The 27,742-nt window shown below is 40.0% G+C and overlaps 5 protein-coding genes across 7 annotated transcripts; 2 read left to right on the top strand and 3 right to left on the bottom strand.

Moving 5' to 3' along the window:
- The first annotated feature begins 5,437 nt into the window (after positions 1-5,437).
- On the top strand, positions 5,438-10,959 carry LOC135649001 (GTPase ERA1, chloroplastic-like). Of its 2 annotated transcripts, none has more exons than XM_065167083.1 (9): positions 5,438-5,852; positions 6,787-6,932; positions 7,069-7,209; positions 7,289-7,402; positions 7,528-7,653; positions 7,819-7,917; positions 8,017-8,118; positions 10,592-10,672; positions 10,766-10,959. In XM_065167083.1, the coding sequence occupies exons 1-9, from the start codon at positions 5,465-5,467 to the stop codon at positions 10,850-10,852; spliced, it is 1,284 nt and encodes a 427-aa protein (XP_065023155.1). In that variant the 5' UTR covers positions 5,438-5,464; the 3' UTR covers positions 10,853-10,959. The 2 variants fall into 2 exon arrangements, with proteins under 2 accessions (XP_065023155.1, XP_065023156.1); XM_065167084.1 differs by having other exon boundaries at positions 10,592-10,685.
- A 1,146-nt stretch (positions 10,960-12,105) lies between these two features.
- On the top strand, positions 12,106-14,101 carry LOC103997291 (mannan endo-1,4-beta-mannosidase 1-like). Its single transcript, XM_065167831.1, has 5 exons — positions 12,106-12,627; positions 12,701-12,895; positions 12,967-13,089; positions 13,177-13,376; positions 13,452-14,101. The coding sequence occupies exons 1-5, from the start codon at positions 12,316-12,318 to the stop codon at positions 13,906-13,908; spliced, it is 1,287 nt and encodes a 428-aa protein (XP_065023903.1). The 5' UTR covers positions 12,106-12,315; the 3' UTR covers positions 13,909-14,101.
- Positions 14,102-14,106: 5 nt separating this feature from the next.
- On the bottom strand, positions 14,107-19,194 carry LOC135582210 (glucose-1-phosphate adenylyltransferase large subunit 1-like). 2 transcript variants are annotated; one of them, XM_065167828.1, is made up of 16 exons: positions 18,888-19,194; positions 18,497-18,755; positions 18,115-18,237; positions 17,496-17,669; positions 17,331-17,423; positions 17,153-17,236; positions 17,009-17,064; positions 15,897-15,990; positions 15,670-15,782; positions 15,529-15,601; positions 15,361-15,441; positions 15,107-15,193; positions 14,934-15,038; positions 14,631-14,737; positions 14,503-14,563; positions 14,107-14,425 (listed from the first exon to the last, which is right to left on the bottom strand). In XM_065167828.1, exons 2-16 carry the CDS (start codon positions 18,731-18,733, stop codon positions 14,324-14,326), a joined length of 1,590 nt encoding a protein of 529 aa, XP_065023900.1. In that variant the 5' UTR covers positions 18,734-18,755; positions 18,888-19,194; the 3' UTR covers positions 14,107-14,323. The 2 variants fall into 2 exon arrangements, with proteins under 2 accessions (XP_065023900.1, XP_065023899.1); XM_065167827.1 differs by having other exon boundaries at positions 18,497-19,194.
- An 888-nt stretch (positions 19,195-20,082) lies between these two features.
- LOC135650163 (chlorophyll a-b binding protein of LHCII type 1-like) lies at positions 20,083-21,093 on the bottom strand. The gene has a single exon (XM_065169353.1). The coding sequence runs from the start codon at positions 21,028-21,030 to the stop codon at positions 20,233-20,235; it is 798 nt and encodes a 265-aa protein (XP_065025425.1). The 5' UTR covers positions 21,031-21,093; the 3' UTR covers positions 20,083-20,232.
- A 1,709-nt stretch (positions 21,094-22,802) lies between these two features.
- On the bottom strand, positions 22,803-27,175 carry LOC135649463 (probable receptor-like protein kinase At2g42960). Its single transcript, XM_065167830.1, has 9 exons — positions 26,886-27,175; positions 26,710-26,802; positions 25,439-26,114; positions 25,233-25,337; positions 24,393-24,515; positions 24,091-24,261; positions 23,831-23,960; positions 23,406-23,600; positions 22,803-23,309 (listed from the first exon to the last, which is right to left on the bottom strand). Exons 3-9 carry the CDS (start codon positions 26,104-26,106, stop codon positions 23,178-23,180), a joined length of 1,524 nt encoding a protein of 507 aa, XP_065023902.1. The 5' UTR covers positions 26,107-26,114; positions 26,710-26,802; positions 26,886-27,175; the 3' UTR covers positions 22,803-23,177.
- Positions 27,176-27,742: the final 567 nt, after the last annotated feature.

Here is a 27,742-nt window from a genome sequence, read left to right as displayed (position 1 = left end):
AAGTTTGCGAAGGAATAGGGTTCACTGGTATCTAGGGTTTTTCTAAGATTGGGCCTCATGGGCTGGGCCGCACACGACGCTATTAATCTGTTATATATATATGATATGTATTGTCATCGTCGTCCTTCTCATGTGTGGATTGCTAACAGTCTATAGATTGTTGTGTTAGATTTTGTAATCCTTTATAATTACATAAGACGTATAATATAACTAATTATTCTCGTCTATAAGATAAGACCTCTAAGGGCTGAGTGCACGTTAGCACGTACACACGTACAGACGCATCTCTCTGTTGAGGGATTATAGTTTTCTCCTCAATTCTCTCCCTAAAAACCATCAATCTTAGTTGGTCTTGTGAAATGATGGGAAGAGAGGAGAAATGATCTACTCCTTGCATATTGCAGCGATCTTGGATTAAAGACGGTGCTTAGCAGATCAAACAGGCATCTCTAAACAGTATCAAAAGGCAAGCATCGTTATTTGATTCTAATGCTGGTATAAAGGTTATTTTCATATTTTAATACAACTTAATTATAGATTTTTATACTTACAATTGGTATCAAAGCTTAGGTTTTTGAGATCAAATGCATTAGATTTGTTAATTTGTTTACGATACATAAATTACTTTTATTCTCCAAGAATTGTTAAGCAATGGTCACTGTCAACCTCGTTGTGAATCTATGACAAAGGCTACGCTGGGCAGCGTGCGCACCACAGCGCATGTAGCTACCGTACGTGGGCATCACAATTCCCATGCGACGACCAGCCGCACGTAGGTAGAGAGCCCCGGTGGCAGCCGTGTGCGCGGGTAGGTCACGCCCATGTGGCGGCCCCGCGGCAACAACACCGTGGCGGCAACGACCGCGCGCAGGCTGGAACTACCGTAGGCAACCGCACGCATAGGCGACAACCACGCACAGGCAACAGCGGCAGCGTCACACGCGCAGGCGATGGCGGCGCAAGCAGATTAAGGTTGTTAGCATATTTATGGTTTTGCCCCTCGAAGCTAAGGTTTTACAAAAAATTATAATTTTGCCCTTCGTAAATTTCGTAACTCCAATTTATGTTCTATCAACATATTTATGGTTTTGCTCTCGTGTCTAATTTATATCAAATTATAGTTCTACCATTCATAAATCACATATTTTTTATTTATATCCTTTCAAATATTTATAATTTTATTGAAATTAAGAAATTTAGTTTATATTCTCAATTATAAAATTAATAAATATGATTTATTATAATTATGATTAAATTTAATCATGATTATTTTTTGATTATTTGATTGGATTTAATTTTGATTAAAAAATATAAATTATGGTTTCCTTTATAGTTTTCTCACATGAATTATTGATTATACATGTGGCAAATAAAATCAAAATCTAATTATTATTCTTGAAATTTTATTTACTTATTCACATGTATATATTTGAAATTATGAAATAATATTTACCTTTCACAAAGGCATTATTATATGTTATTATAATTATCATATGAGTTTTCTTGTTGATGGTTCAATAATTATTATGGTTGTTATTTATTATTAAACTGCTTAGCATTAATGTTTAATAATAATTATTATTATTATTTATTATTAAACTATTTAGCATTAATGTTCAATAATAATTATTATTATTTATTATTAAACTGCTTAGTATTGATATTTAATAATTATTATGGTTATTTTATTATTGAACTACTCAGCAAAAATTAAAAAAATTTGATGAATATTATTTGTAATTCATTTTCCTATGTTTTATCTGACTAGTAGTTGCCAAAGTGGCATGTGATGATAGACTTTTGTGATATGAATTACAATAAAAGTTTTACCATTTATATAACATTTAAAATTTTTATTTTATATTATTGCATTAGTCTTTTAGCCACCAAAGTATCTAGACTAATGACTTATAAAATAATATTAAATAATTAGTCTTAAATGATATTAAGATAATAATATTTATAATGACACATATAATTAGGAGATTTAGATAATCCTCAATATGGCTGACAAATCTACAAAACTTAAAACATTAGGCATAAATATTGATGAGTCTTTCCTCGTGCAATTTATTCTCAATTCTCTTCCTTTTTAGTTTGGCTCATTCAAGATTCACTATAATACAAATAAGGATAAGTGGAACTTGAATGAGTTGACTAACATATGTGTTCAGGAAGAATTAAGATTACGGTAGGAAAGTTCATATAATGTCATGACTACTACTCAAGGAGCTGATAATAAGAAAAGAAAATTGAAGTATTATCAATCAAAGAAACTTGTCGGGTCTAAAAATGTTAAACAGACTAATGAAAAGAAAGCATTTACTGTAAAGTGCTTCTTTTGTAGTAAGAAAGGACACGTGAAGAAGAACTGCATTAAACGCAAGACTTGGTTCGAAAAGAAAGGTATTAACTCGACCTTCGTATGTTTCGAATCAAATATTACATAAGTTCCTTCTAACACTTAGTGGATTGATTCTGGTGCTTCAACTCATGTTACAAATAACATACAGGGATTTCTTTCAATTCGGAAACCAAAAGAATATAAAAGATTCATCATTATGGGAAATCGTCTTAAAGCGAAAGTGATATCAATGGGAACTTATCGTCTACGCTTAGAGATGGGTCACTTGATAGATCTTGTTAACACATGTTATGTCCCTACAATTTCTAGAAATTTGGTTTCTCTTTCTAGAATTGATGGGTTAGGATATTGTCTTTCTTTTGATAGTGGCAAACTCAGCATATTTTATAATTCAATAAAAGTTGGTTCTGGAATTCTGTGTGATGGTTTGTACAGAATTAATTTAGATCTTGAGTTTATAAAGACATTAATGACCCTGCAATCAAGTGTTGGATTGAAACGTAGTTTCAATAATGAAATATCTTCTATATTGTGGCATAGACGATTGAGGCATATTTCCTAGGAAAGAATTAAAAGATTAATGAAGGATAATATTTTGGAACATTTAGACTTTATTGATTTTGATATTTGTATGGATTGCATTAAGGGAAAGCAAACTAACAAAAAGCTACAAGAAGTAAAGAACTCATTGAGATTATTCATACTGATATCTGTGGACCACTCCATATTCCTTGTTTTAGTGGAGAAAAGTATTTTATCACATTTATAGATGATCTGTCCAAATATGGCTATGTTTATCTTATACATGAAAAGTTTTAAGGCGTTGATACATAAATGAGGTTGAGAGACAATTAGATAGAAAAGTTAAAATTATTAGATTTAACAGAGGTGGTGAATTTTATGGCAGATATGATGTATCTGGTCAGAATATTGGTCCATTTGTTAGATTCCTATAACAACAGGGTATTTTGTGCTCAATATGCATTACTAGGTGTGTCACAGTAAAACGATGTTGCTGAAAGGTAAAATCACTAATGAACATGGTTAGGAGCATGATGAGTTATTCCTCTATACCTGAGTCGATGTGGGGTGAAGCTCTTAGGATAGCTATGTACATCTTGAACAGGGTTCCTAGTAAGTCAGCTATGTACATCTTGAATGGGGTATTTGTGCCCAATATGCATTACCAGATGTGTCACAGTAGAACGGTGTTACTGAAAGGCGAAATTGTACTCTGATGGATATGGTTAGGAGCATGATGAGTTATTCCTCTTTACCTGAGTCGATGTGGGGTGAAGTTCTTAGGACAACTATATACATCTTGAACAGGATCCCTAGTAAGTCAGTTTCATCGACTCCATTTGAGTTATGGACTGATAGGAAGCCCAGTCTAAGATATTTATATATTTGGGGGTGTCCTACATAGATAAGAGTATTCAATCCATATGAAAAAAAATTGGATCTAAGATATTTCTCGACAAGAACTTTAAGATAGTTGATATGAATGAGACAGCATATGTTATTGACATTGAGATATTTAGGAATAGATCTCAAGAGTTATTAGGATTGTCTCAGAAAGGATATATTCATCGTATCTTGGAGAGATTTAATATGCAGTTTTGCTCAATCAATGATGTACCTATTACTAGAGGTGAAAAATTCAGTCAAAACTAGCCCAAGAAATGACCTAGAAAAGAATCAAATGAAGAATATTCTTTATGAGTGCGCAGTTGGAAGTCTATTATATGCTCAAACCTTTACAAGACCAGATATCAGTTTTGCAATTGCAATGCTGGGAAGATACCAAAGCAACCCAGGAATGAAACATTGGAAAGCTGTAAAGAAAATAATGAGATATCTATAAGGGACGAAAGATTATATGCTCACATACAAGAGATCAGATCAGCTTGATGTGATAGGGTATTCAGATGCTGATTTTACAAATTACCATGGCAGTAGGAAGTCCACTTCAGGATTTGCATTTATGTTAGCTGGTGGGGTAATTTCTTGGAAAAGTACAAAGCAATAGCTTATTGCATTATCAACAATGGAAGCTGAATTTGTGGCATGCTTTGAGGCCACAAATCAAGCTTTATGGCTACGAAATTTTATCTCATGACTTGGTGTGGTCGACTTAATTGCTAGGCCGCTAAAGATATTTTGTGATAACACCACAGTGGTTTTCTTCTCTAAGAATGACAAATACTCTAATGGTTCTAAGCATATTGAGATAAAGTACTTGGTGATTAGAGAAAAAGTCTAAAAATAATAAGTATCAATTGAGAATTTAAGTACTACTATGATGATTGCTGATCCATTGATCAAAGCCTTACAATGTAAAATATTCAAAAAACATTTCTTAGAATGAGGCTTGTGAGCAAGTGATAAAGAATATAGTGATGAATGTTTATGTGGATGCTATTATTGAAATTCTTCTTGCTTATTAAAGTTATATGTTTCTACTATCCTATTTATATTTATGTTTATGTATGATTGAATGTAATAACAGGATTGTCTTGATAAGATAAATTACATGGATCATTATGGACTATAAAAACTATTACAGGATTATCCAGATCTTATCGTACAAGAGAGATTTTGGATCTACTCCAAATTGCAGTGATTTTGGATTAAAAACGACATTTGATTCTAATCTAACATAAAGGTTGTTTTCGTATTTTAATATAATATAATTACATATTTTTATGCTTACATGCTGAACATGCTTCGGCACTTCCATTTCAGCCCATTCTGAACACGAGAGGGAATGCTCGTCTGCTACTCAACATTTCAGCCCATTCCAAATGCCCAACTCAAGCAAGACCCATCGCCACCAGCCATGTCGGATGCTTCGGGTCGTCGCAAGAGCCGGCGAGGCAAATGCCGGCAGCGGTTACTCGACTTGGACGAGAACGACGGCGGCGGAAGGCGGATTGAGGACATCAAACACCCTGAGTGATCAAGATGCTCGAGGAAGAAGGTGACACACCTTGATTAGTTACTGGATTCGGATCGGTTCTAAATGGATCCGACCCGGAAACAGTTATCTTATCTATCTCCTCGGCTCCTCGCCGGAATCCCCCGATTTGGCCTGGGGAAATGAAGCTGGGTTTGGCGGCCCTCCGCATCTCCGCGGCGCCGCCCCCGACCTCCGCGAGGGAGGGCGGCTCCCCCCTCCTTCTCCTCCTTCCTTCTTCACGCATCTTTCACTGCGAGTCCTCTTCCCTCTCTCCTTTTTCTTCGCGAAGCCCATTTCGCCCCCCAGTTGCAAGATTGGCCGCGCCTCTCGAGAACAGTCAAAGGAATATCATCCATTGTGGAAGTAACGAGGATGAGGAGGAGGGAGAGCCTTATTTGACTTCCAGTAATCCTTCGGCTCCGTTGCTCTCGCTGAGCGAGAAACCGGATCGGAGCCTCGCGTTGCTCGATGAATACGAGCTCGAGGAGCTCGACCCCGACCGCTCCACTTGCCGTAATCACCGAAGCGGTCAGTTCCTCTCCTTGCGCTCTTCTTTCCCGATTTCTTTTCGGTTGTAGGCGGTCTTCTAGTCATGAAATTGATGCCTTTAACTATCTTGGAGCCGCAAAATTGAATCTTCATTGGTCCTGATATCGGAAATTTCTTCTTCTGGATATGTTCACATGATAATGTGGCACAATTTGGCCCTAGTTCCGCAGATGGAAACGATAGAAAAGGGTTTGGCGGGTGATGACGGAAGCGGATCATTCATTTCCACATGTATTCTGCGTTTGCTTTCCGATTGAGTGATACATCTGGGCAATACAGAAGAAAGAACTAAGTTGAACGATTGTTCTGTCGAGGTGACATAGAAAGAATACAAAGGGAGGTCATTATGTTCGGTAGAAGGATTTGTACCTTGGCAAACCCTGTCTTTTCCTGCACAAAGTATCGCCACTCTGCATAAAAAGTGTAGGTCATTCTGAAGTGTACTGATTCCCATATTGCACGTATGGTTTTCTTAAACTTTCGCATTCCACAACCTTTTTCTCAGAATTTGGTGAGTGCATGCTAGTGTTGGCTACCTTCGCGTGTTATCAGACCAGAATTTTCTATTATTTGAAATTGCAGAATGGAACTTGGAGTCACATTTCAAAAGCAAGTAGTGGAACTGAAGGGTGATAAGGATTATGCCGTTTGGGTTTCGTTGTGAATTAATGATCTAAAGTGGCTAAGTCTGAAGTTCTATCAACTCGCCCTTTTGGGGTCGGAACATGTCCTGAGTAAAAAGAGAAAGGATGAGTAGTGCATAATTTAGAGATATGGAGACTGAATTCAGGATGATTGTTCTGTTGGTGTATTCAGGGTGCATTAGTACTACTAAGAACTTTGAAATTCCTGTGTTTTGTTACATGTCATGTGGCTTTGTGATAGAAATTGATGTATGAATTTGTAACTGCAGGTTATGTAGCTGTGCTAGGCAGGCCCAATGTTGGGAAGAGTACACTCTCAAACCAGATGATAGGCCAAAAACTTTCGATTGTAACAGAGAAACCTCAAACCACACGCCATCGAATTCTTGGTATATGCTCTGGTCCCGAATACCAGGTACTATACTTTCATTGATCGACCAATTATAATTTTGTACTTGTTAAGATAAAAAATAGATGTTTGAAGCAATTAACACATGAAGTTCTGATGAGCTTATTTTGGTTTCTAATCTCATTAATGTGTTAGTTTGCAGATGATACTTTATGATACACCTGGTGTAATTGAAAAGAAGATGCATATGTTGGACTCTATGATGATGAAAAATGTCAGGAGTGCAGCTATTAATGCAGACTGTGTTCTTGTAGTTGTTGATGCTTGTAAAGTACCTCACAAGGTAACTTCTATGTGAATATTTTTTTAATCTAAAAATCAACATCAAACTTTTTTGACTTGTACATTTTCTGGAATTTCAGATCGATGATGTGCTAGAAGAAGGTATTGGAACTCTCAGGGATAACCTTCCTATTCTATTGGTATTGAACAAGAAGGATTTAATTAAACCTGGAGAAATTGCAAAGAGACTTGAGGTTGCACTTCTATACTCATTCCTTTAGTTGATAGCCGTGATTTACTTTTTTCATGTTTTAAACAATTTGTATATTCTTTACATGTTTTGTCATAATAGTTAACTTGAGAATGGTCCATTTTGCAGTGGTACCAGAAGTTTACCAATGTTGATGATGTCATACCTGTAAGTGCCAAATTTGGTCAGGGAGTGGATGATGTCAAAGACTGGATACTTTCAAAACTCCCCTTTGGTCCTGCTTATTATCCCAAGGTTGTTGCATCCTTGACTTTTCTCATTTGTTTCCTACATTTATACTCTTACTGCACTGCTTGAATATCTTAGTTACCTTAGTTTGATTAATTATTAATTTAGTCATCATATGACATGAAAACTTCTATTCAGAAGAAGACCCATCTCTCATCTTTTCGGTTTCAGGATATAGCTAGCGAACATCCTGAGAGATTCTTTGTTGCAGAAATTGTTAGGGAGAAAATCTTCACCCAATACAGAAATGAAGTTCCATATGCATGCCAGGTTTTTTTATTCCATGATTCTAAGATGATTGATCACAAACAAGCTTTCCTATTCTATGGTTTAACAAAGTAATTGTTAATTCTATTTCACACATTATAGGTCAATGTTTTGAACTACATCAGCAGGCCTACATCCAAAGACTTCATTCAAGTTGAAATTGTGGTCGAGAAGGAATCACAAAAGATCATTCTCATTGGCAAGGTATCTCACGAAACCTTGTTGATGTAAATAGTGAATCTTCTTCGTTTACTTTGCAAAGGCATTTCACTTTTTGTTCTTCCAGTTATGCTTTGACAACTTTCCGTGCATGGCCATTGGAATGTTTTTGGCATTCTTATGTCAATTCATGTTTTAGGCTTCCTGTTGCTATTGGAAAAATGATATGAGTCTAACTTCGATTACATTGTTATAAAACAAAATTGAAACCAGAGTTGAAAGAAATGAAATTCAGATGTGTGTAAACGTCAACCTTAGTATATTTATTCATCCCATGCAGGCATTGGTCAGTAAATTTCCCAACATACAATCAAGATTTGTTGTTCTATGAGCATGATCATGAAGAATGATAAAGACGTTCCAACACCAACAAAATCAAATGAAAAATTGAAAGAAAATAGATAGTAAAATGGACTATAAGAGAAGAAAGAAAAAGATAGCAATCCAACTCTTGATTGGGCCCTCCACCAAATCAAGGGATGCCACATCACCCCAGGAATCATTCCCTGGGATGTGTTCCTGGATTGCAGGATGCAACGGTGAAATCTGTGGCACTAAATTGGGTCAAAAGGTAAAATCATTAAAAGAAAGTTTAGGATATAATTCAATCTGATCCAAATCATGCATGTTTGGATAGTTAGATCCAACCATCCTTTCTACTAAAGTACTTAGTGGATTTTAAGAGGGATGTCCTTACCTTCAATGTGGGATTAACTGGAACTAAATGTCCTAACAAGAATCGAGGAAAAGAGTAAATTTGAGTTTTTTTCCCTTACAAGACCAACAATCCCCACAAAACACTCAATTTTTTTAAATCCTTAAGTAAGTAAATAAATAAATAAATGTTGTTGGTTATTTATTTAGTTATATAAGAATTTGAAATTTTTGAGTTTTTGTGTAGAGATTGTTGGAACAATAAGAAAAAACTCGAATTTCTTGTTCTTCCGCCTCTTTGAGGACTTTAGTCCACCGTGTCACCGAAGAGTTTTCATCAAGTTAACCTATGTGGATGAATACAGGCTTCACAAATTCACTCTACTTTTTTTTTTTTTTTTAAATTTTGTTCTTGGATTAGGTATTAACATCTTGCATGAGATTTTGTACGCAATGAGAACAGCAATTGTCGGATCACATGCATTGGATCGTGCAACAAAATCGGGAATCCAATGCAAGATGTCATACCTAGTCCAAGGATAAATTGGTAAAAGAAAATAAAATAAAGTTAATTTGGTTAAGCCGGCATCCATCGACATTTGACTCAATCCAACCCACATGCAAGGGATGGATGTAGATCCAATTAACCCTTCTATTTAGGCTCCTGGTTGGCTAAAAGGAGGGATGGATCATGGATGAGGAGAGGGAGTGAATTCTCCCCTGGTGGTGTGGGACTAAGCTCTTACGGAAGGAGGGAAAATTTTGAGTTTTTCCTCTGCCAGTTCCAACAAGTGGAAATTTTGGGGTTTTCCTTTATGTTCTAACAGTCACATCTTCATAGGATGCAAGTGTTGTTTCAAATGATTTTCCAACTCAAAATGTAAAATGCTTATTCTTTCTTATCAAGGGACATTTGTTAATAGACTTACGCATGAAAATTGTTGGTAATCATCAGGGCATGAATGAATGTAGAACTCCTACTAGTTAGGCCACTAATTGCAAGTATCTCTATCCTGGGTCAATCGAGCCAATACAATGACAATCTTCACTCTTTTTTAATCTTCTGCTGACATCATGCTGCAACTCGCCTGCATGAAGCCAAAATCACTAATAATCGTATACGACAATGGAATAGCTCCCAGGCCTTCTACACATCAACCGTCACACTATGGAAGTTGGCCATGTCCAAAATTGTCATCTTTAACTGCAAGGAGGGGATGCCAAAGGGAGGGCTAGTGACCGATGTGAAGGTAGTCATACTGGTAGGTGCGGTTGAGTCACTGCCTTTTCAAGGAGAGCTCGTGCTTATGCTTGTTGGATATTTTAATTTGGCACTGCATTACACCCAGAAGGAAGCAAGCTACGTATGAGCTAAGCTTGGATATTGAAGTCTTCTTTCATTTTTTTTTGATCAGGAAGCATGGTTGAGGACTTCCAAACATGTCATGAGCTAAACCCTTATTGACAAATAACCAATGTACCGACTAAAACTGAATGCTTTTTCTGAACTTCCACAGATGCATGATCTTAACTTTGTGGCAATTATTCATGCTAATTTTGCTTTTTTACCACCGAACAACTTGACTCATAAGGGAGAAGTGTTAATGAAACTCAAGAACACAAATTATGGGAAAAGCTTAAGCTTCCGAAATATTTATCTTTGAAGATTGTATAGTTCACATACACCCTAAAAGTTGTTGCTTATAGTTATTTGTTTCTCATACCTATATTAACAAGGTATTCTACGATATTTTCATATCATTTCATATCGAAATCTTATACATACTTCTCCATTCAAATGCAGGGTGGGAAGGCGCTGAAGGTGCTAGCAACAGCTGCAAGGCTCGACATCGAAGACTTTCTGCAAAAGAAAGTCTTTCTTGAGGTCCTGTGCAGAGGCATATGTTCTGCCTTCTGAACTCTTTCTAGCATTTTATGCTGACATCCTTCTCTCACTGTTGTGTCATGGATTGGGCAGGTGGAAGTGAAGGTGAAAGAAAACTGGCGACAGGATGAAGGTCTTCTCAGATACTATGGCTACGGTGGTCAGATACGAGCCTTGTAGAAGTGTCAACTGTAACTCATCTGTTATGTCTAATCTTTGCGTGGAACATATTATTTGCAACAAAATGGCTCATATCACATATCAAATAATTTTATTCCATTTAGTTATACTGGCCTCATATTGTTCATATTTACATCAATCATCAGATAATTATGTTAAGTCGAAAAAAAATGTGAATGCATGAGCTCTGGAGATCAGCACACAAAAAATTGAAGAGATCCGATGGCCGATCCTCTCTTAGACTAAATATTTTTTTATGGTATATCTCTTATAATGTAAAATGATATAATCCATATATGTCATTACATTTAACATTCTCTCCACAAAGATCCATCTTTAACCCCCCCCCCCTCCCATCACCTCTGCTCTGCTGCGTAACTCCGCCGCACCGATGTGCATGTGGAAGCCGCACTGCTTCGCCTGACCAAAGAAGTTCATCACGCATTCCCATGTCATCTCGTCACATCGCCCATTCCCATTTCCTTCCTTTCCATCGAAAGCCGCAGATGCTGGCACGAGCAACGAGCCTCTCTACCTCCTACGAACACGCACCACAAACCCTAACCAGAAGAGGTCATACGACTCTCTGAACGCCCACCCAAAGCTTATCTCCAATCTGCACAGATGTTGAACGAAGAACATGCCCTGCATTTGTTCGCGTCCACCGTTCTTCCTCGAAGAAGAAGAAGATGATGGTGGTGGTGGTCTACATCTGGTTTCCCATCAGTCCCTGTGCTTACCCATCACCCTTCGCCAATGTCGTATCTTGTTCTTCGCCCAATGTGATAAGTTGACAGAACCCGGGGTTCGACGTAGAGAGGCGGATAAAAAGATGGATAGATTCGAGCACGCGGACGCGACTCTGCATGGGGGAGCGGTGGACACATCACGTGCAATGGCGGTAGCCCTGCCACCGATCCTAATCGCGTTGGCGCCAAATCTCAAAGCAGCTTTGCACCCTTTTCCTCTAGTGATGGGTGTCTGATTCATACTGTTCCTGAGCTTCTCCTCTAGCTAAACCAATCTCCCGAGCGAGCTTGTCTTGGTGTCTGTCAAGTAACGTTCCCAGTGATCCAACTAAGGTCCTACTTGGGCATGGGATTGCATCGAGCTGACCCAGTAAACCTCGAAACATAACCACCATCCCAAGCCACAGCAAAAATCGCGGTGATCCAACCACTTGCCAGAAACATATGATCTCTGCTGAATACAGAACATTCTTAACTGTGCAAATTACCATAGCGGTCGAGTGATAGGTCACATGCAGAGCCTGACAACCTCGAACATCTACAATGGAGGATGCCTGATCCTTGGTAGTGCTCAGGTTATCCCTTAGGTTCTCTGCACCAGACACCGAGGACAGAGAGGAAGAAGGCAGCAGCTGCTGCTATTTATACCCTCCCACCGAGGCCTCCTCTTCCTGCATCGCCATCTACGGGAGAGGAAGAAGCCGCAGGAGGAGGATGAAGCTTTTAGTTGTCGTTTTGGTCCTGCTGTTTGGCCCACATCATGGTGTTGAGGCTGCAGGAGGAGAGTTCATTGGGATAAGTGGGCTGCACTTTGTTCTCAATGGCAATCCATTCTTTGCCAATGGCTTCAATGCCTACTGGTTGATGACCCTGGCCTCAGATCCTTCTCAGAGAGACAAGGTCTCCTCTGCACTGAGTGACGCCTCCAGCCATGAACTCTCTGTGGCCAGGACATGGGCTTTCAGTGATGGAGGGAGCAATGCCTTGCAGTACTCCCCAGGCTCCTACAATGAACAGACCTTTCAGGTCTCCCCTTGTCTCTGTGCATCCTTGAAAGATCTGTTTTGTTATCTTACGCCATCGCTTTCTCTTGGTCAAGGGGTTGGATTTTGTGGTGTCCGAGGCCGGCAAGTATGGGATCAGGCTCATACTGAGCTTGGTCAACAGCTATGACAACTATGGAGGCAGGAAGCAGTATGTCCAATGGGCAAGGGATCAGGGGCACGAAATTGGATCTGAAGATGAGTTCTTCACCGACCCTGTTGTCAAAGGTTACTTCAAAGATCATGTCAAGGTAATACGAATGATTAATCCATTCGTGTGAGCATGGCGAGCTAACAACTGTTGCTTCTTCCATTTCTGTAGACTGTGCTCACAAGAGTCAACAACATAACTGGAGTTGCCTACAAGGATGATCCAACAGTCTTTGCATGGGAACTCATGAATGAGCCCAGATGCCCCTCGGATCTGTCGGGGAGGAGCATACAGGTTAATTGGCACAAACTACAACCTCGTGGGGCTTCTTCTTTGTCACCAGCGTAAAAGGAGCTCTTCCTTCCTTTGATTGTTATCCAGGATTGGATCACGGAGATGGCTGCCTACTTGAAATCCATAGACAGCAACCATTTGCTGGAAGCCGGTTTAGAGGGGTTCTACGGCGAATCATCTCCTCAGAAGCAAGCCAATCCAGGCTTCCAAGTGGGAACTGATTTCATCGCCAACAACCAGATTCCTGGAATCGATTTCGCCACCCTTCATTCCTACCCCGATCAATGGTATGCTGTCCTCATCAGATGCGACGCGGTTCATCCGTTTTTTATGCCCTGATCCGGCTTTGAATCCATGAACAGGTTACCCAACTCGGACGATCAATCGCAGCTCGCGTTCCTCAACAACTGGCTCGACGTCCACATCGAGGACGCGCGTTTTGTGCTGCGGAAGCCATTGCTGGTGACGGAGTTCGGGAAGTCATCCAAGGATCCCGGCTTCAGCAGCGAGCAGAGGGACGCCATGTTCGGAGCTGTGTACTCCAAGATCTACTCGTCGGCCAGCAGCGGCGGTGCCACCGCAGGTAGCTGCTTCTGGCAGCTGATGGTCCAAGGCATGGATTCGTACAGAGACGGGTATGAAGTGGTTCTCAGCGAAGCACCATCGACGACCAGAATCATCACCATCCAGTCTCGGCAGCTTCGCTACCTGGGGAGGTTGCGTGCCGGAGAGCGAAACATTGCCAAGCTCAAGAAGGCAAAGGCCATGAGAGAGAAACAACTGAAGGCTGCCCACAAGGGAAAGGGTGCAGGAAACTGAGCATGCGGTAGGATTCCATATACCTCAACAGGTGAGATCGTGACTCTCCTTGTGATGGATGATCTTTGTCATCCAGGAGAATTGGAAGATACGATGATGTTCTATCTCCATCATGCATGCCTTCTAGTAAACGTTGTATCGATCTGCCTAAGTTACAAGTGCAAATCTCATGATCTGACAAGTTAATTCTTAATGAGATGAAGCAATTATGAAGGGCAGATTCATATTAATACCACAAAGCAAAGCTCTATTTACAGAACAGAGCAGGTTGCTGATGAAGTTATTATTGGGCACATACAAAGCTACCAAATCAAATAGAAACTCGTAATTCACAGACGAGGATGAAGCTGCACTACTGCAGCTTATTCTTTGTAAGGCATGCATCTTCTTCTTCTTCCTTGCTGAATCCTTCGTATCATATTACTGTTCCATCTTTGATGGTAGCATTCTTCAGAATCACCACGATCCCCGATCGTACGTAGAAGCCCTCACTTGCCCTATCAGCTTCTTGGACTCCCTGTTACAATGGTGAATCTTATGCTGGTTAGCATCGACAGAATCTTTCAGGAGACGAGGTCAAGTAAGAGTGCTTACATCCTTGTTTGCTATGACCACATTCTTTCCTATTCTCGCGTTCATGTCGATGACACAATTCCTGGAGATCAGCAAACGAGAGTCAGTATTTTCCTGTGTTCGTCGTAAAAATGTTTCAAAGGTCTCACCTGATCTTGGTTTTTTGTCCTACACCAATTGGGACCTTGTCATCAGCCAGATGAGAAGAAATTTCCGCTTCGGTTTCATAGATATCAGCACCCATCATCATCGTATCCTGTGGTGCCGATGTGAAATAAATACATGTCTATGATCATATCAGGCAGAAATTGTGATGAAACAAGCTTTCCTTTCAATTGAAGCAGTAATCTTGATGTACATTACAAACATTCGAATCACATTATCCGTATCAAGAACATTTTAGCTAATCCATACGAAGGTATTTCAACAAGTTCGGTAAAGCGAAAGCAAACCTTGAGCTCGACACCAAAATCTAGACGTGAACGCACTCCAACTATAGAACGCTCCACGCTACATTCACGCAGGAAGCACCCATGTGAGATGATTGCATCCATAACCTGTGCATATGACTTCTTGGTTAAACATGCCATAAGATGCAGTAAAATGGTCGTTCATGACAGCATACCCTGCACTTTTCGATCTTTGTTGGGGGTAGAAATCGCGGTGATGTAAAGAAGGGTGTCATTGGATCATAAAACTGAAATTTCGGAGGCTGCAACAAAAGAATGGTAATATCGTTTCATCAGTGCTTGTTAAGCTAAAACTCAAGTCGTGCTGATGTAAATGCAGATGTATTCATTGGTTCGGTATTAAGACAGGATGATGTGAAGAGTAAACAAACAACATTTAGTAAGGATTATCTGCATGGTTAGTGTCAACCTGTTCTGTCAGTGCCAAATTTGCATCAAAGAACGATCTAATTGTTCCAATGTCTTCCCAGTAATCACTGAATGCATATGCCTGCCGAGTTGTCAACATTCCTTATGCCCAACTTAAGCAAATTACATTTACAGATCTGAGAGATCAAGTAAAAACATTCTCTGTTACCTGAACATTATGCTCTTCTACAGCAGAAGGAAGGATTTCTGATCCAAAGTCATTACATTTCGGATAATTCCACCTAGAAGAAAAGACAGAATAAGATATGGACAATATAATGGCAGAATAACATTAGAAATAGACACCTACCTTAGAAGCTTTAAAAGAACATCTCGTTTGAATACATAGACTCCCATTGATGCAATATATGGATATTTCATAGCATCTTGATGTGACAGTCTGAGAAATGTTCCATTATCATTCTGCGGTTCAACATTTTTTTTGTTACTTACTGATATGTTTTATTTGATGCCACATACATTCTCATCAATTTGATTCAAAAAAGGGAAAAAGAAAAAAAAAGTGGCCTAATTTACCATAGCTTCCAAGTCTGCACCCTTGGGTTTCTCAAAAAACTGGATAATGCGGCCTGCCTCGTCAATCTTCACCAATCCGTAATCAGATGCTCGGCTTATAGACAATAATTTACTAGATCAGTATTAAGCAAATTTAGTAATTCAACATAAACAAATAAGAGTATGTATAAAAGTATGCAACCACCTATTGATCTTTGATTCGGGCAAGTCAGGTTTGCGACGTACCAAGCAATACTATTATGAGAAAAATTAGAGATTTGACCACAAACTAAGCTTTGTTTTATTCTGTTCAATAAAGGAAAAAATTGGAAACATTACAGAAATGTTGAACGATGTGCTTATTGAAAAATATGGCAGGAATCAAAGACTTGTATTTTCATATGCCACGAAACTAACATAATTTGCATAACAAATAGATCAAACATCTTTTGGTGCCTCATTGTGATGAGTGAAACGAGTATGCTGCATAAGCTTTGGAAAGATCAAAAATCAAATTTAGTGTCAAAAAACAGAGAGGCAATATGGAATGCACATAACAAATTGATCAAAGATGTTTTGGTGCCTCACGGTGATGATTCAAGCTTGTAAACTGTGCCAGCCTTGCAAACCAAGAATAAAACTCAATAGAGGTGAAAACATAATCAGATGGCTCATAAAACCCATGACAACAGTTGCAAAGTTGATTGATGCATTTCGATGTGATCAAGTACCACATCTGTGAACTGGTAACCCATCTGCGTATGGTATCAAGTAATTTATCGAATATATTGAAGACAAGAACAATAGATAGGGCAGTAACACAGATGATGAACAAACGATTAGCTAGAGAGGGCTTCTTGGTTTAATCTCTATTAAAATAACCCAGTAATTTAAACCATGTGTGACCTTAGGCCCATAGACCAAGTTGTACGCCATGAGGAACACAGAAAAGGACACTAGACATGGTAAGTTAACATGTCAAATATTAAATCAGCAAATGGATACTTCTAGCCATTCTACATGACAAGAGTAATAGTTGGATGACTATGATCCTTCTCAATACAAAACTACTAGACGAAGGAGAGAAAAGCAAAATCATCATAAGGGACAGTTGATAAGGTTAAATCATTTACCTGTGACCCACAGGCACACATGATACTGTTATGTCAGCACCGGTATCAACATGTTTCTGCATATTCCATAGTACATGATCATTTAGGTAATTAGTCTCCTTTGAACAAAGTAAAAAAGAATTCTTTGTGTGAATTCAGACATGCCTGCACGAGGTCCATATAGTCCATCCGGTAAAGCTGGTCACCAGATAAGATCAGTATGTGTTCGATGTTCTTGTTCTTATTATCCTGACAAAGGCGCAAGAATGGAGTTTAACATAATTGACAATTTTCATGCAACGCAAATGAATTCATGAAATGTGATCTATAACTTTGTGCCCACCTCAAATACCCAAGTGAATTGCCTGACAGCATCTGCTGTACCCTGAAACCAGTTCATGCCGGCTTCTCCAGGTGTTTGTGTAGCTGCTAAAACCTGCTTATCAGCTTCTGATGAGTCCAACCATCATAAGAATTCGATAATTTCTGGCCAGTTTGGAAGCATTACCTCAACAAATCCATCACCAAAATTGATTCCATTTCCAAAGTTATATGTACGAGAAATGTGGCGATTCAGTGAAGCTGAATTGAATTGTGTCATTATGAAGATCTTGTTTATCCCACTATTGATGCAGTTACTCATTGGAATGTCAATTAGCCTATAACATCCACCAATTGGAACCTACAGGTTGCAAAAAGCATACATTCAATTCTTAAATTGATTCTGAAAAAAAATGAAACCCTGCAAATGATAATATCCTCAATCTGATGGCTTCATCGACTACTTGCTGAAAGAATTGGCATATGATTTATTATAACATACGAGTGATCAATTAGAACAATCCAGAATCCCCTTCCTCAAAGGCATCAAAGAGGCACGGTTTTCTTGAATACTTGTACAGTTGTACTTATACACCACAACCATTGTAAAAACAAATGCAAGTTGTCGTCTATGATTTTATAGATTATCATCAGCATCCCTTTCTCATGAAGACAAAAATTGAGGAAACATTAAACTCATATCAAAGGGTGTGAATTCGACTTGAATATCAACTCAAGTCATAAAATAAGCATCCAATTTGTAATCAGAAAACATAGTCATGAGAACATAGAAACTAAATTCTTACTGCAGGAGTGGCTCTGGTACTAGTGAGAGGAACAAGCTGAGTGCCAGCCCCTCCCCCCAGTATTATGGAAGCAACACTCTTTGGATCTGCGGTTCGCCTACCAAACATTGGTGCATGAAAAACCTGAAGTTGTGACAGAATGTTAGCACTCCGATTTATAGAATAGAAGCAGAAGTGAGTTCATGGTGCAGAAGAAAAGCATCAAATCATGTATTTAGCTGACACAGGAATCAAACTCAAAGAAGATACGAGCAGATGCAGGTCACAGCATAATATATAAGTTCCTAGAGATTACTTGTGATCTTTGATCATAACAACAACCTTAGATGGTGAGAACAGACTTTGGGCACGGCGTAAAAATGTCTAGCAGTGATTCACTCACCATGGTCTCCTGGTCGACATCTGAAGTGAGAACAGAGAATGCAACTCCAGTCTTACGCCCTCCAAACGAGCTCCTAGTCTTCAAACTCTTTGCCACCTTGGAATCCCACACCTTTGTAGTTTTCGGACCATTTCCTATCCCGTCTCCCCAAATCCCACTCTCCCGGCAGCCAACACTTGCTCTCTTCACCTGGCTGAAGCACGCGTTTGCCATCGATCCCACACAGCAGACATCCATTGCAGGTACGCTCACAGCTTCCCTACCGAAACGACAGACAGAGACGGTAAGAACCTAGACGACAAGAACTAAAGCACACACTGTGTTCGTCCCAAGAAGCAGAGGAGGAGAGCCTCAAGAGAAATGCAGGGGCAAGTATGCAGCGAGCTGCTACTTGGAGACGGGAAGGGCGTGTGATCAGTCACGTAAAAATTGGATCCTGTGACTCTTTTTGTTTGTTTTAGGATCTGAAGTCGGCTTCTCTCTTCCCAATTCTCGAAGACAGAAATCCCCAAAAAAAGATATCGTCTCCTGAATCACGGGACTTCCAAAGCAAACCATCAAAAGCTACGTAGACTTCGTATATGATCTACATTTATTCCTATAATGATGTCCATTGAATCTTGCTTGTTCTCAGCCGCAGATTTCACGCAGCACTCGAAGATCCCAAAAAGGCATGACATACGTATGGCGTTCCACGACTCCCTGTCGTAGATCTTCCTGCACGCATACGAAGACTGAAGTATACGACGAACCATTTTATGAATTTTCCCGAAAGATATCGTGATCCGTAGATCGGACGGTTGTCGTTGCTCGTTCGACGAAGGGACGAGGTGGCACGCGCAACGAGGGGAGCGGAGGGGGAGGGGGGTTCAGTGACATGGACACATCACCGGACGCACAGGTGTACGGCTCGTAGGGGCCCCCACGTGAGTCGACCCAGGATCCCTGCCCGCGGGGTCTGGAGCCGTACACGTGGTCGGAGGAGAGAGAGGATGTTTCGGGACACATGCTCTCTCATCTGTCGAATGTGCATGTACGTGACCTGTCGTATGTCACGCGGTAAGCTCTAATGGACGAGCTTTTAGATTTCTTTTTCTTAGCAACAACAGAAATAAATCGAAGAAAAAGATAACTCTCGTCGATCTATCTAAGTGGATAATAGTCGAAGATAATTCTAATAGTCTTTCTCTTATCGACTATGCGAAGAAAAGATTTTATCACAGACAATCGAGGATTTTTTTTTTTATATATAATACTTTATAAAATATTTTACTTTCTTATAATCAAAGACAAAAGTTTATTTTAACATTATACAGGGGACTAAGTCAAAAAATCTTTTTCGATCTCGATCTTTATGTACTTTTGCATGTTGGACCCTTAACGGACGGCCCATATCTGTTGTTATAAGACTTCCCTATGTTTAAGCCCACATGAATGCCGTAAGAACACAAGAACACCTTCCTGTTGTTATAGTTCATTATGATACGTCCTGTTGTTATAATTCATTGGTTTAATAGAATAATTATAGAAAAAATAATAGAGCTTTTTCTTCGTCTTAGGTCGGATTGATATCCTCAATCTTTAGATAGAGAGAAGAAGATCATTAAGATTTCTTACTCCAACAAATACTAGTACACATTGCCCTCCTCTCACATAGCACAAGAGAAAGAGATGAGAAAGGCTCCATGCAGACACTCGATGCGGTGCACCAGAATGACCACACGTAGCGCCTGCTCTCACTTGCCGGGCACGAAGTTGGTGGCGTAGGCCCAGGCGTTGTTGTTGACGGGGTCGGCCAGGTGGTCGGCCAGGTTCTCCAGCGGCCCCTTCCCGGTCACGATGGCCTGCACGAAGAACCCAAACATGGAGAACATGGCCAGCCTCCCGTTCTTGATCTCCTTCACCTTCAGCTCCGCGAACGCCTCCGGGTCGTCGGCGAGGCCGAGCGGGTCGAAGCTGCCGCCCGGGTACAGCGGGTCGGTCACCTCCCCCAGCGGCCCCCCGGCGATGCGGTACCCCTCGACGGCGCCCATCAGGATCACCTGGCAGGCCCAGATGGCCAGGATGCTCTGCGCGTGGATCAAGCTCGGGTTGCCCAGGTAGTCCAGCCCCCCCTCGCTAAAGATCTGCGCCCCCGCCTTGAACCAGACGGCTTCCCCGAACTTGACCCCGTTGCGGGCCAGCAGCTCCGGGAAGACGCACCCCAGCGCGCCCAGCATGGCCCACCGGCAGTGGATCACCTCCAACTCCCGGTTCTTGGCGAAGGTCTCGGGATCGGCCGAGAGGCCAGCGGTGTCCCACCCGTAGTCGCCTGGGAACTCGCCGGTCAGGTAGGATGGGGGCTCGCCGGATAAGGGGCCCAAGTACTTGACGCGGTCGGGGCCGTACCATGGGCTGCCGGAGGAGGCAGCCGGCTTGCCGCCTGCCTTGCGCATGGTGACCCTGCCCTGGCCGAGGACGCCGGAGGCGGAAGGGGCGAGCTTCACGGCGTTGCCGGCGAAGGAGGGGGAGGAGAGGGCCATTGTTGCAGCCATGGAGGAGTTCTTGAGGTGGGGCCTGCGGAGTGAACTTTAGCTGCTGGTGGTGAGGGGATGGAGAGCGGAGAGACGTTTAAATAGCACGGGGGAGATTAGAAGAGATACGAACGCTTATCTCATTCATATCTTCGTCCATCTTCTCATTGGCTCAGTCCTGCACACAACTCAACCAGATGTGTGACAACTCCTCGGTCGTCAGGCTTCATTTGGTCTCTCTCTCTCTCTCTCTATCTCTCTCTCTCTCTCTCTCTCAATATCCTACGTCTTCCGGTTGTTCCTCCGTTCACCAATCAAAGCATGCCATTTGTTATCTGGAGATGGATGATAGATCAGGTGGGATCGCCCGCAGACACAGTGTAAAGCATCTTTAGTTTAGGAGGCTTAGCAATTTTTTTTCTATTTACAATCGAACTTTTAATATTTCTAAGAAACACATCTATGAATCGGATGTAAATATCTTAAGTTATCACTTCAACTGTTTCTACTCTTTTTCACATCAATTTTTCTTTCCCTTCCATTCTCTTTTTAGAGTTTCGATGTCTGATTGATCGATAGATGAAATAAATTATCTAAAATAATAATAATTGATAATTGAGGTGTTGTATTTAGTAAAATTATATTTTATGATTGCTAATAGTAAAAACAAAAAAAAATGTCAATAGCAATCTCCTACTACTATTTTGGTTGATGATATCATTAGCTTAACCTAACTTTCTCCTTAATCAAGTTTTGCATATGCTATTTGAGAATTAATACTTTTAATTATGTCACATTGACTTGGTATTGATGGTATTTGTTTATGTATTGGTCACTTGGTATTGATGGATCATCTAAATTGAGTCTCAAGGATCCAATTTGGCATCAAGCATTCCAATTATGTTTTCAAGTCAAGGTTAAAGATGTGGAGGTAATGACTTTGCTAGATACATTTTATTAACATCTCATATATAGTTAACAACATAAAGATTATATTCTGACAAAAACCACAAACTTTTGAAGGGCTTATGTGCATTTTGAAGAAAAGAATTGATATCAATGTATTGAGCTTTGGATAATAAAAAAGAGAACTTCTTTTTCAGAAGCCTGACACAAATTTCAAGGTAAAAAAGGTTTGTGGATGTTATCAAAGGAAGCAATGCTCTAATTCATCATCTTTGTTTCTGCTATAATTTGGTACTCTGTGCTCTGTTCTTCTTCCATCTCCAGTGGAATGCTGTACATTCATGGGATGTCTTCAACCTCTTCTCATTCTCTAAAAGTCTCAAGAAAAGATGTCATCTGAGTCTTGAGGATAGAGGTTTGGCACAACATATTATCAACTGTTACTTTTGCTGTCAATTCCATGTTTTAAGGGCTTTCCATGTATGTCTGCTGACACCAGCATGCTATACAACCTCTACCCCAGAAATATTATGAGGGTATAATTAAGTGAATAGTAGTATCCTTCAGCATTTAGCATAAACAGTAAAAAGAGATGGAACAGTCTTTTGTTGCTGAAACAGTAAGTATTTACATTTGAAGTGAAGATGCAATTCCATGTAGTTGGTTCAGTAGACATATTGCTATGTTTCTATGTGACAGTCATTCTTCATCATTAATGCTTCTTCAACAAGCTTAATGACTATATGAAGTCTAACATCATTCACTGTTCTGATCAAATTCAGACTTATTTTTGATAAAGCCAGGAACATATTCACTAATCAGATGGAGACATCATAATAGAGCAAGGCATCTACACCTATAAAGAAAAAGCAACTTCAGCCAAAATATAAAGAAATTATGATCATGCTTTTATCAGAGACAAAATAAATGCAAGATCAGCAAAGAGTCAGGAACAGTGGGAAAAATTAACCAAAAAATTATAGATAACGATGCGAGAGAACTTGAAATTGTACATGGATAATCTGTACAGGATATCTAACTGGGTATTGAGTGCCTCTTCTTTTATCTCCTCACCTTTCATGCTGGAAGCAGAAATTGGGCACAGCTCCAGAACCCAAAATGACAAGCTTTCACTCTGACACCATCTATCTTCTTGCATCCATGCCTGTGGAATAACAGTTGGTGGAACTTTTTCGTCTTCGTTAGCAAAGAGACAATGCCGATGATTGATTTGCTGATGCACGCCATCTGATGACCATTACTTATGCATGGAATCTCTCACATGACCAATTATCTGATCCAGCTACTTTATTTTCTAGATCACTTGAACAGTTACTCTCCTTCAAAGACTCGATCTCCATGCTTGCTGCACGATTCCGTCGGCTTTTCCGGTCCTTTTTGGGGAAGAAAATAAGTAAGCATCAGTATTTCATTCTGCCACAAAACATGAATAAACAGAATAATAAAAAGATTTGTGGGTTAAAACTGACTTCATCCGCTTCTAGCATTCGAACAACCTGACCCATGTTGGGCCTTTTGTCAGAGTCGGGATCAAGACATTTCAGAGCAACTAACAGAGCACGCTTAAGAGCCCGTGTAGGTGGTTTAAGATCAAGATTTGGATCCACCACTTCCTCTGTTCTCCTATTTCCAACCATCAATTTGAGCCACTCCACAAGATTCACCTGTCAAATGGGACAGTTAAGCATAGCAGAACTAGGTAACACAAGTGTAAGAATACATAATTGCAGTCAGTTTGCCGGTTATGAAGCTGATCCATTGGCCTTATATTCCACTGGGGACACCTACGTATATACAAATACAAGTAGTTCCCTAGTTCAGAAGTTACCGCACCAGTAGAAAGGACATGAACAATTCAGCTGTTATCCTTGCATCCAGAGTTTGAAAGACGTACCTCATTTGAAGGCCTGCCATGATCAACAGGATCCCTGCCAGTAACGGTTTCCAATAACAATACTCCAAAACTGTAAACATCACTCTTCTCATTCAGAAGTCCAGTATTAGCATATTCAGGAGCCACATACCTGCAGTAAACAGAAATAAAACTTCTGCATGCTTAGAAATTGATTGTCTTTTAGATAAGTACTAAATACTAAGAGCCTCTTTAATTATAAGATGCAACTTAGCACAAACATCAAGGGAAAGCCAGCATACCCAAATGTTCCCATCACTCTAGTAGTAACATGGCTTTTGCCGGAACCAAGGAGCTTAGCCAGTCCAAAGTCGGATACCTTTCCATTATATTCTTCATCGATTAAGATGTTACTTGATTTTATATCACGGTGAACAACCTTTGGTTCAATGGCTTCATGCAAATAAGCAAGGCTGTAAAGCCATACAATCACACAAATTAGTTAACTAAAAATCACCTAATGGTTAATATTTGAGTCGATATGAGATCAAAATATAAAGAAGACTAACAGTGATACAAGTATAATCTTAATGTCCAGACTTACGCCTTTGAAGTGCCTAGGATAACCTTCATGCGGTTCTCCCAACTAAGAACACCATGTTGATGCAAAGCTCCATGAAGCCATTGCTCTAAGTTTCCATTGTTGACATACTCATACACAAGCATCCTACACATATTAGGCAATATAAAAGATGAGATTATTCAACATAATACTATGTCAAGCTGCATGTCTTTTTTTTTCTCTTTTTAAAGAAGTTCTGTGTATGTGCCGTACTAGTGTCATATTCTTTCAACAACAAATGGCCTATTTATAAAACCATTGACAAGGAAAATATATATTTCTTTTCCAAAATATGATTGATTATGACCAAATTTTGCAACACTAGGTTGTTGAGAATCAAGTAACCAATCATAGATTATAAGTTTGTTTACATCTCACCAGATTGCTCTGGTTTGTCAAACAATAGAAGAGATTCTTCCATGTAGTATGTATAGAATTGGTTACAGCATCGATATTATTGTTTGATCTATAGCTACTTATCAATAGATGGGAAATCATCCTCTGTACTTGGATATAAAATGTATTTTAGGTGCTCCTTTTATTTGACAAGGTAAAATTCAATAGTAAAGCAAGCACATAAGAACAAGTGTTCACCCATGAATTCCTTCCATACAATATCCCAAAGGCCGTTGGGTCAAGAGATCTTCATTTAGTATGAACAAAAATTGGTTACAATAGCAAGCTTACCGTTTGATCTATAGCTGCCCATGAATAGATGGGAAATCATCCTCTATACTTGGATATAAATTGTATTTTAGGTGCTTATTTATCTGACAAGGTAAAATATAATAGTAAAGCAAGCACATAATAACAAATGTCCACCTATGAGTTCCTTCTATACAATATCCCAAAAGCCTGACTAAATTCTTATGCCGGACATGACCAATAGCTTCCACTTCCACTCTGAATTCTTTCTCTGCTTGTCCCCTGGAAAACCCAAAACTCACAAAATTAAATTATCTATGTGAAAGAACAATGTCTGTTTTCAGTGAAAAATCATAAATAGTGAACCTATAAATATAACTTACAGATTGTTTAGAAGCCTCTTGACTGCAACTTCAGTTCCATTGACCAGACAGCCTCGATAAACAATACCATATCCGCCCTCCCCAAGGATATTTTCCTTTGAAAAACGATTTGTAGCATTCTCGAGATCCCGTAGAGTGAACCAGTGGCCCCATCCCAGATGCGAGAACTCTGGCAAGCCAATCAAAGGAGATGCAGAGACACGACTGTATGGCGAGTACGGTTTTCTTGCATGTCCTGAGCTACCTTCATCACCAGAATATGAACTCCCAACCCTGTCATTGTGGTGAACTGAGCTGCATTGGCTCATATTGTCAGCATCACTAGATTTACTCATTGTTAAATGTGCGAGCTTCTTTCCAGAGTCTTTCTCACTAAACTTGTCATAGGAGGAGAAGAATGGTCCCTCATGCTCTTGGAGACTCTGAGCAAGACTATGTGTACCAACTCTGTCTACTGTAATCTCCTTTGAGACATTGGGAATTTGCGATACTGGTAATTTGTCAAAGGTTCTGCTTGTCTTCCGACGAGATGTAACCCATATGGATAGGATACAGAGAATGAAGACAATCAACACACCTACCGAGATGCCAATCACAACCCAAAGTCTCAGGCCAAGGACTGGTGTCTTCTCAGATAATTCAGCATTTAGAGAATCACCAGATGACATTCTTCTTCCTGAAAATCAAAGAGCACGTTATTACCTGACACTGAACCCAAAAATTACCCTTTTCACAGACGCATGAATCTGCTAAATGCTAGCATCCATGGATCGAAAACCTGCAGGTTTTTGATGGGATGCTAAGCAGTTACCTACATTGTCGACCATGAATCATTCTCAATTTTTTTTGTGAAATCTAAGGAATATTTTCCTTCTATTGTAACGAGTCATAATGCAACTTATCCAGCATAAACCAAGCTTATAACCGAACATATTCTCAGAATTTATGTCGCATGAAATATAACGATAAAACAACCAAGTCCATAACATTTTTGGTCACAAACATAAACAACACAGTATAATCTATGGTACTAAAGGAAACATTAACTCCCACTGAATCACTAATTCAAAGCTTTGAATGAAGTATCAGCAATACGAGAGTTTTGTTTCCAGAAGTCCATAATTAGGGATCGTGCAATAACCCCTAAAAACAAGTACATGGAAAAAGAAAATCTAGAGATAATCCCATAACCATCAAGAGAAGAATTGTGATGCATATAGCAACATAAGGGAAAAATAAATCCAAAAATCCAATAGAAAGGAAAAAAAAACCTTTTTGATGGTCTAATCTTGATGATATCGCGAAGCCCAAATAAAGAGCATCCTCAACCGATGAAGAATCAAAGAACCTCGAGCGCAGTTACCCTAGCAAGAAACCAAGGAGAAGCGTGGTCAGAGAAGAATCAAAGAACCAAGCCAAGAGTGACAAGAAAGGTCTAGCTTACAACCTACTGAAGCAAAAGAAGGCCGCAGGAAGAACCACTTCCACCCCAACCTTTAAGAACTCAGAGAAAGAAGGCAAAATCTGTGGAAAAATTGGATTTTTTTTTTTTTTTGTCTTCTCTTCTTCTACGTTGCTAAGAGAATGGGGAAGCCAAAGCCCGAGATAGTAAGATGTGTGGAAAGAGAGACAAAGGTGTGGCAGAGGAAGAGAGCAGTGGAAGGGAAAGCAAGCTAGAGAGGGGTTGCAGGGTTGGCATCTAACGTGGAGGTTGGAAATTAGAGGAAGGAATACATTAAAAATGGGATTAATGGTAGAGAAAAAGAATTAAATGAGAAGAAAAGTAGAGAGAGAGTGAGAGGATGAGGTCAACACGGTGGGACAAAAAACTCCAAATCCAGCTTGCTGTCTGCCGTTACTGAATTTACCATTTTGTCCTCCCTCCACTGCACGACCAAATCCGACTGCCTTGCACTGTGCGGTTAAAAGACCAACCTACCCTCATAACGGCTATATCTGACTACGACCATTTGGTGTGTCCTAATAACATCGAAGCGAGTCAACGGTCAACATATATCTACATTTAGGTATTAACGACGCGAGAAAGCTCTTTGAACAGTTACCACAAGAAGGACCATTCAATGCATCACCTTCCTGCAATGCTCTCTCGTCGTCTCTCCTCACCGCCTGCCTCCTTTTCTTTCCTCCGTGAAAAAGATGGACTGATTCCTTGCACGAGATGGGGGGAAAACAGAGCCACCTTCATCATTTCCACTCCCCACGAGCCGTGCCTGCGAGGGAACCACAACAGGGATGGCTATCATACGCTGTAACTTAGCCTGGCTGAAACAGCAGGCCGCTGTG

Source organism: Musa acuminata, chromosome BXJ3-9 (genome assembly GCF_036884655.1).
Source record: "Musa acuminata AAA Group cultivar baxijiao chromosome BXJ3-9, Cavendish_Baxijiao_AAA, whole genome shotgun sequence".
Lineage (NCBI taxonomy): Eukaryota > Viridiplantae > Streptophyta > Magnoliopsida > Zingiberales > Musaceae > Musa > Musa acuminata.
This window is presented reverse-complemented; position numbering and strand designations above follow the sequence as displayed.

Bases quoted from the DNA above. Each gene is read 5' to 3' on its own strand.
- LOC135582210 (XM_065167827.1), bottom strand. From the start codon at position 18,733: ATGGATGTCTGCTGTGTGGGATCGATGGCAAACGCGTGCTTCAGCCAG. The intron at 17,424-17,495 runs GTAATGCTTCCA...GCTGATAAGCAG, and splicing joins TTGGTGATGGATTTGTTGAG to GTTTTAGCAGCTACACAAAC. The intron at 14,426-14,502 runs GTAAGCACTCTT...CCATTGTAACAG, and splicing joins TGGTCATAGCAAACAAGGAT to GGAGTCCAAGAAGCTGATAG.
- LOC135649001 (XM_065167083.1), top strand. From the start codon at position 5,465: ATGAAGCTGGGTTTGGCGGCCCTCCGCATCTCCGCGGCGCCGCCCCCG. The intron at 6,933-7,068 runs GTACTATACTTT...GTTAGTTTGCAG, and splicing joins GCTCTGGTCCCGAATACCAG to ATGATACTTTATGATACACC. The intron at 7,918-8,016 runs GTTTTTTTATTC...CACACATTATAG, and splicing joins AAGTTCCATATGCATGCCAG to GTCAATGTTTTGAACTACAT.
- LOC135649463 (XM_065167830.1), bottom strand. From the start codon at position 26,106: ATGTCATCTGGTGATTCTCTAAATGCTGAATTATCTGAGAAGACACCA. The intron at 24,262-24,392 runs GTAAGTCTGGAC...ATGGCTTTACAG, and splicing joins ATCCTAGGCACTTCAAAGGC to CCTTGCTTATTTGCATGAAG. The intron at 23,961-24,090 runs GTATGCTGGCTT...TGTTTACTGCAG, and splicing joins AGAGTGATGGGAACATTTGG to GTATGTGGCTCCTGAATATG.
- LOC103997291 (XM_065167831.1), top strand. From the start codon at position 12,316: ATGAAGCTTTTAGTTGTCGTTTTGGTCCTGCTGTTTGGCCCACATCAT. The intron at 12,628-12,700 runs GTCTCCCCTTGT...CTCTTGGTCAAG, and splicing joins ACAATGAACAGACCTTTCAG to GGGTTGGATTTTGTGGTGTC. The intron at 12,896-12,966 runs GTAATACGAATG...CCATTTCTGTAG, and splicing joins ACTTCAAAGATCATGTCAAG to ACTGTGCTCACAAGAGTCAA.
- LOC135650163 (XM_065169353.1), bottom strand. From the start codon at position 21,030: ATGGCTGCAACAATGGCCCTCTCCTCCCCCTCCTTCGCCGGCAACGCC.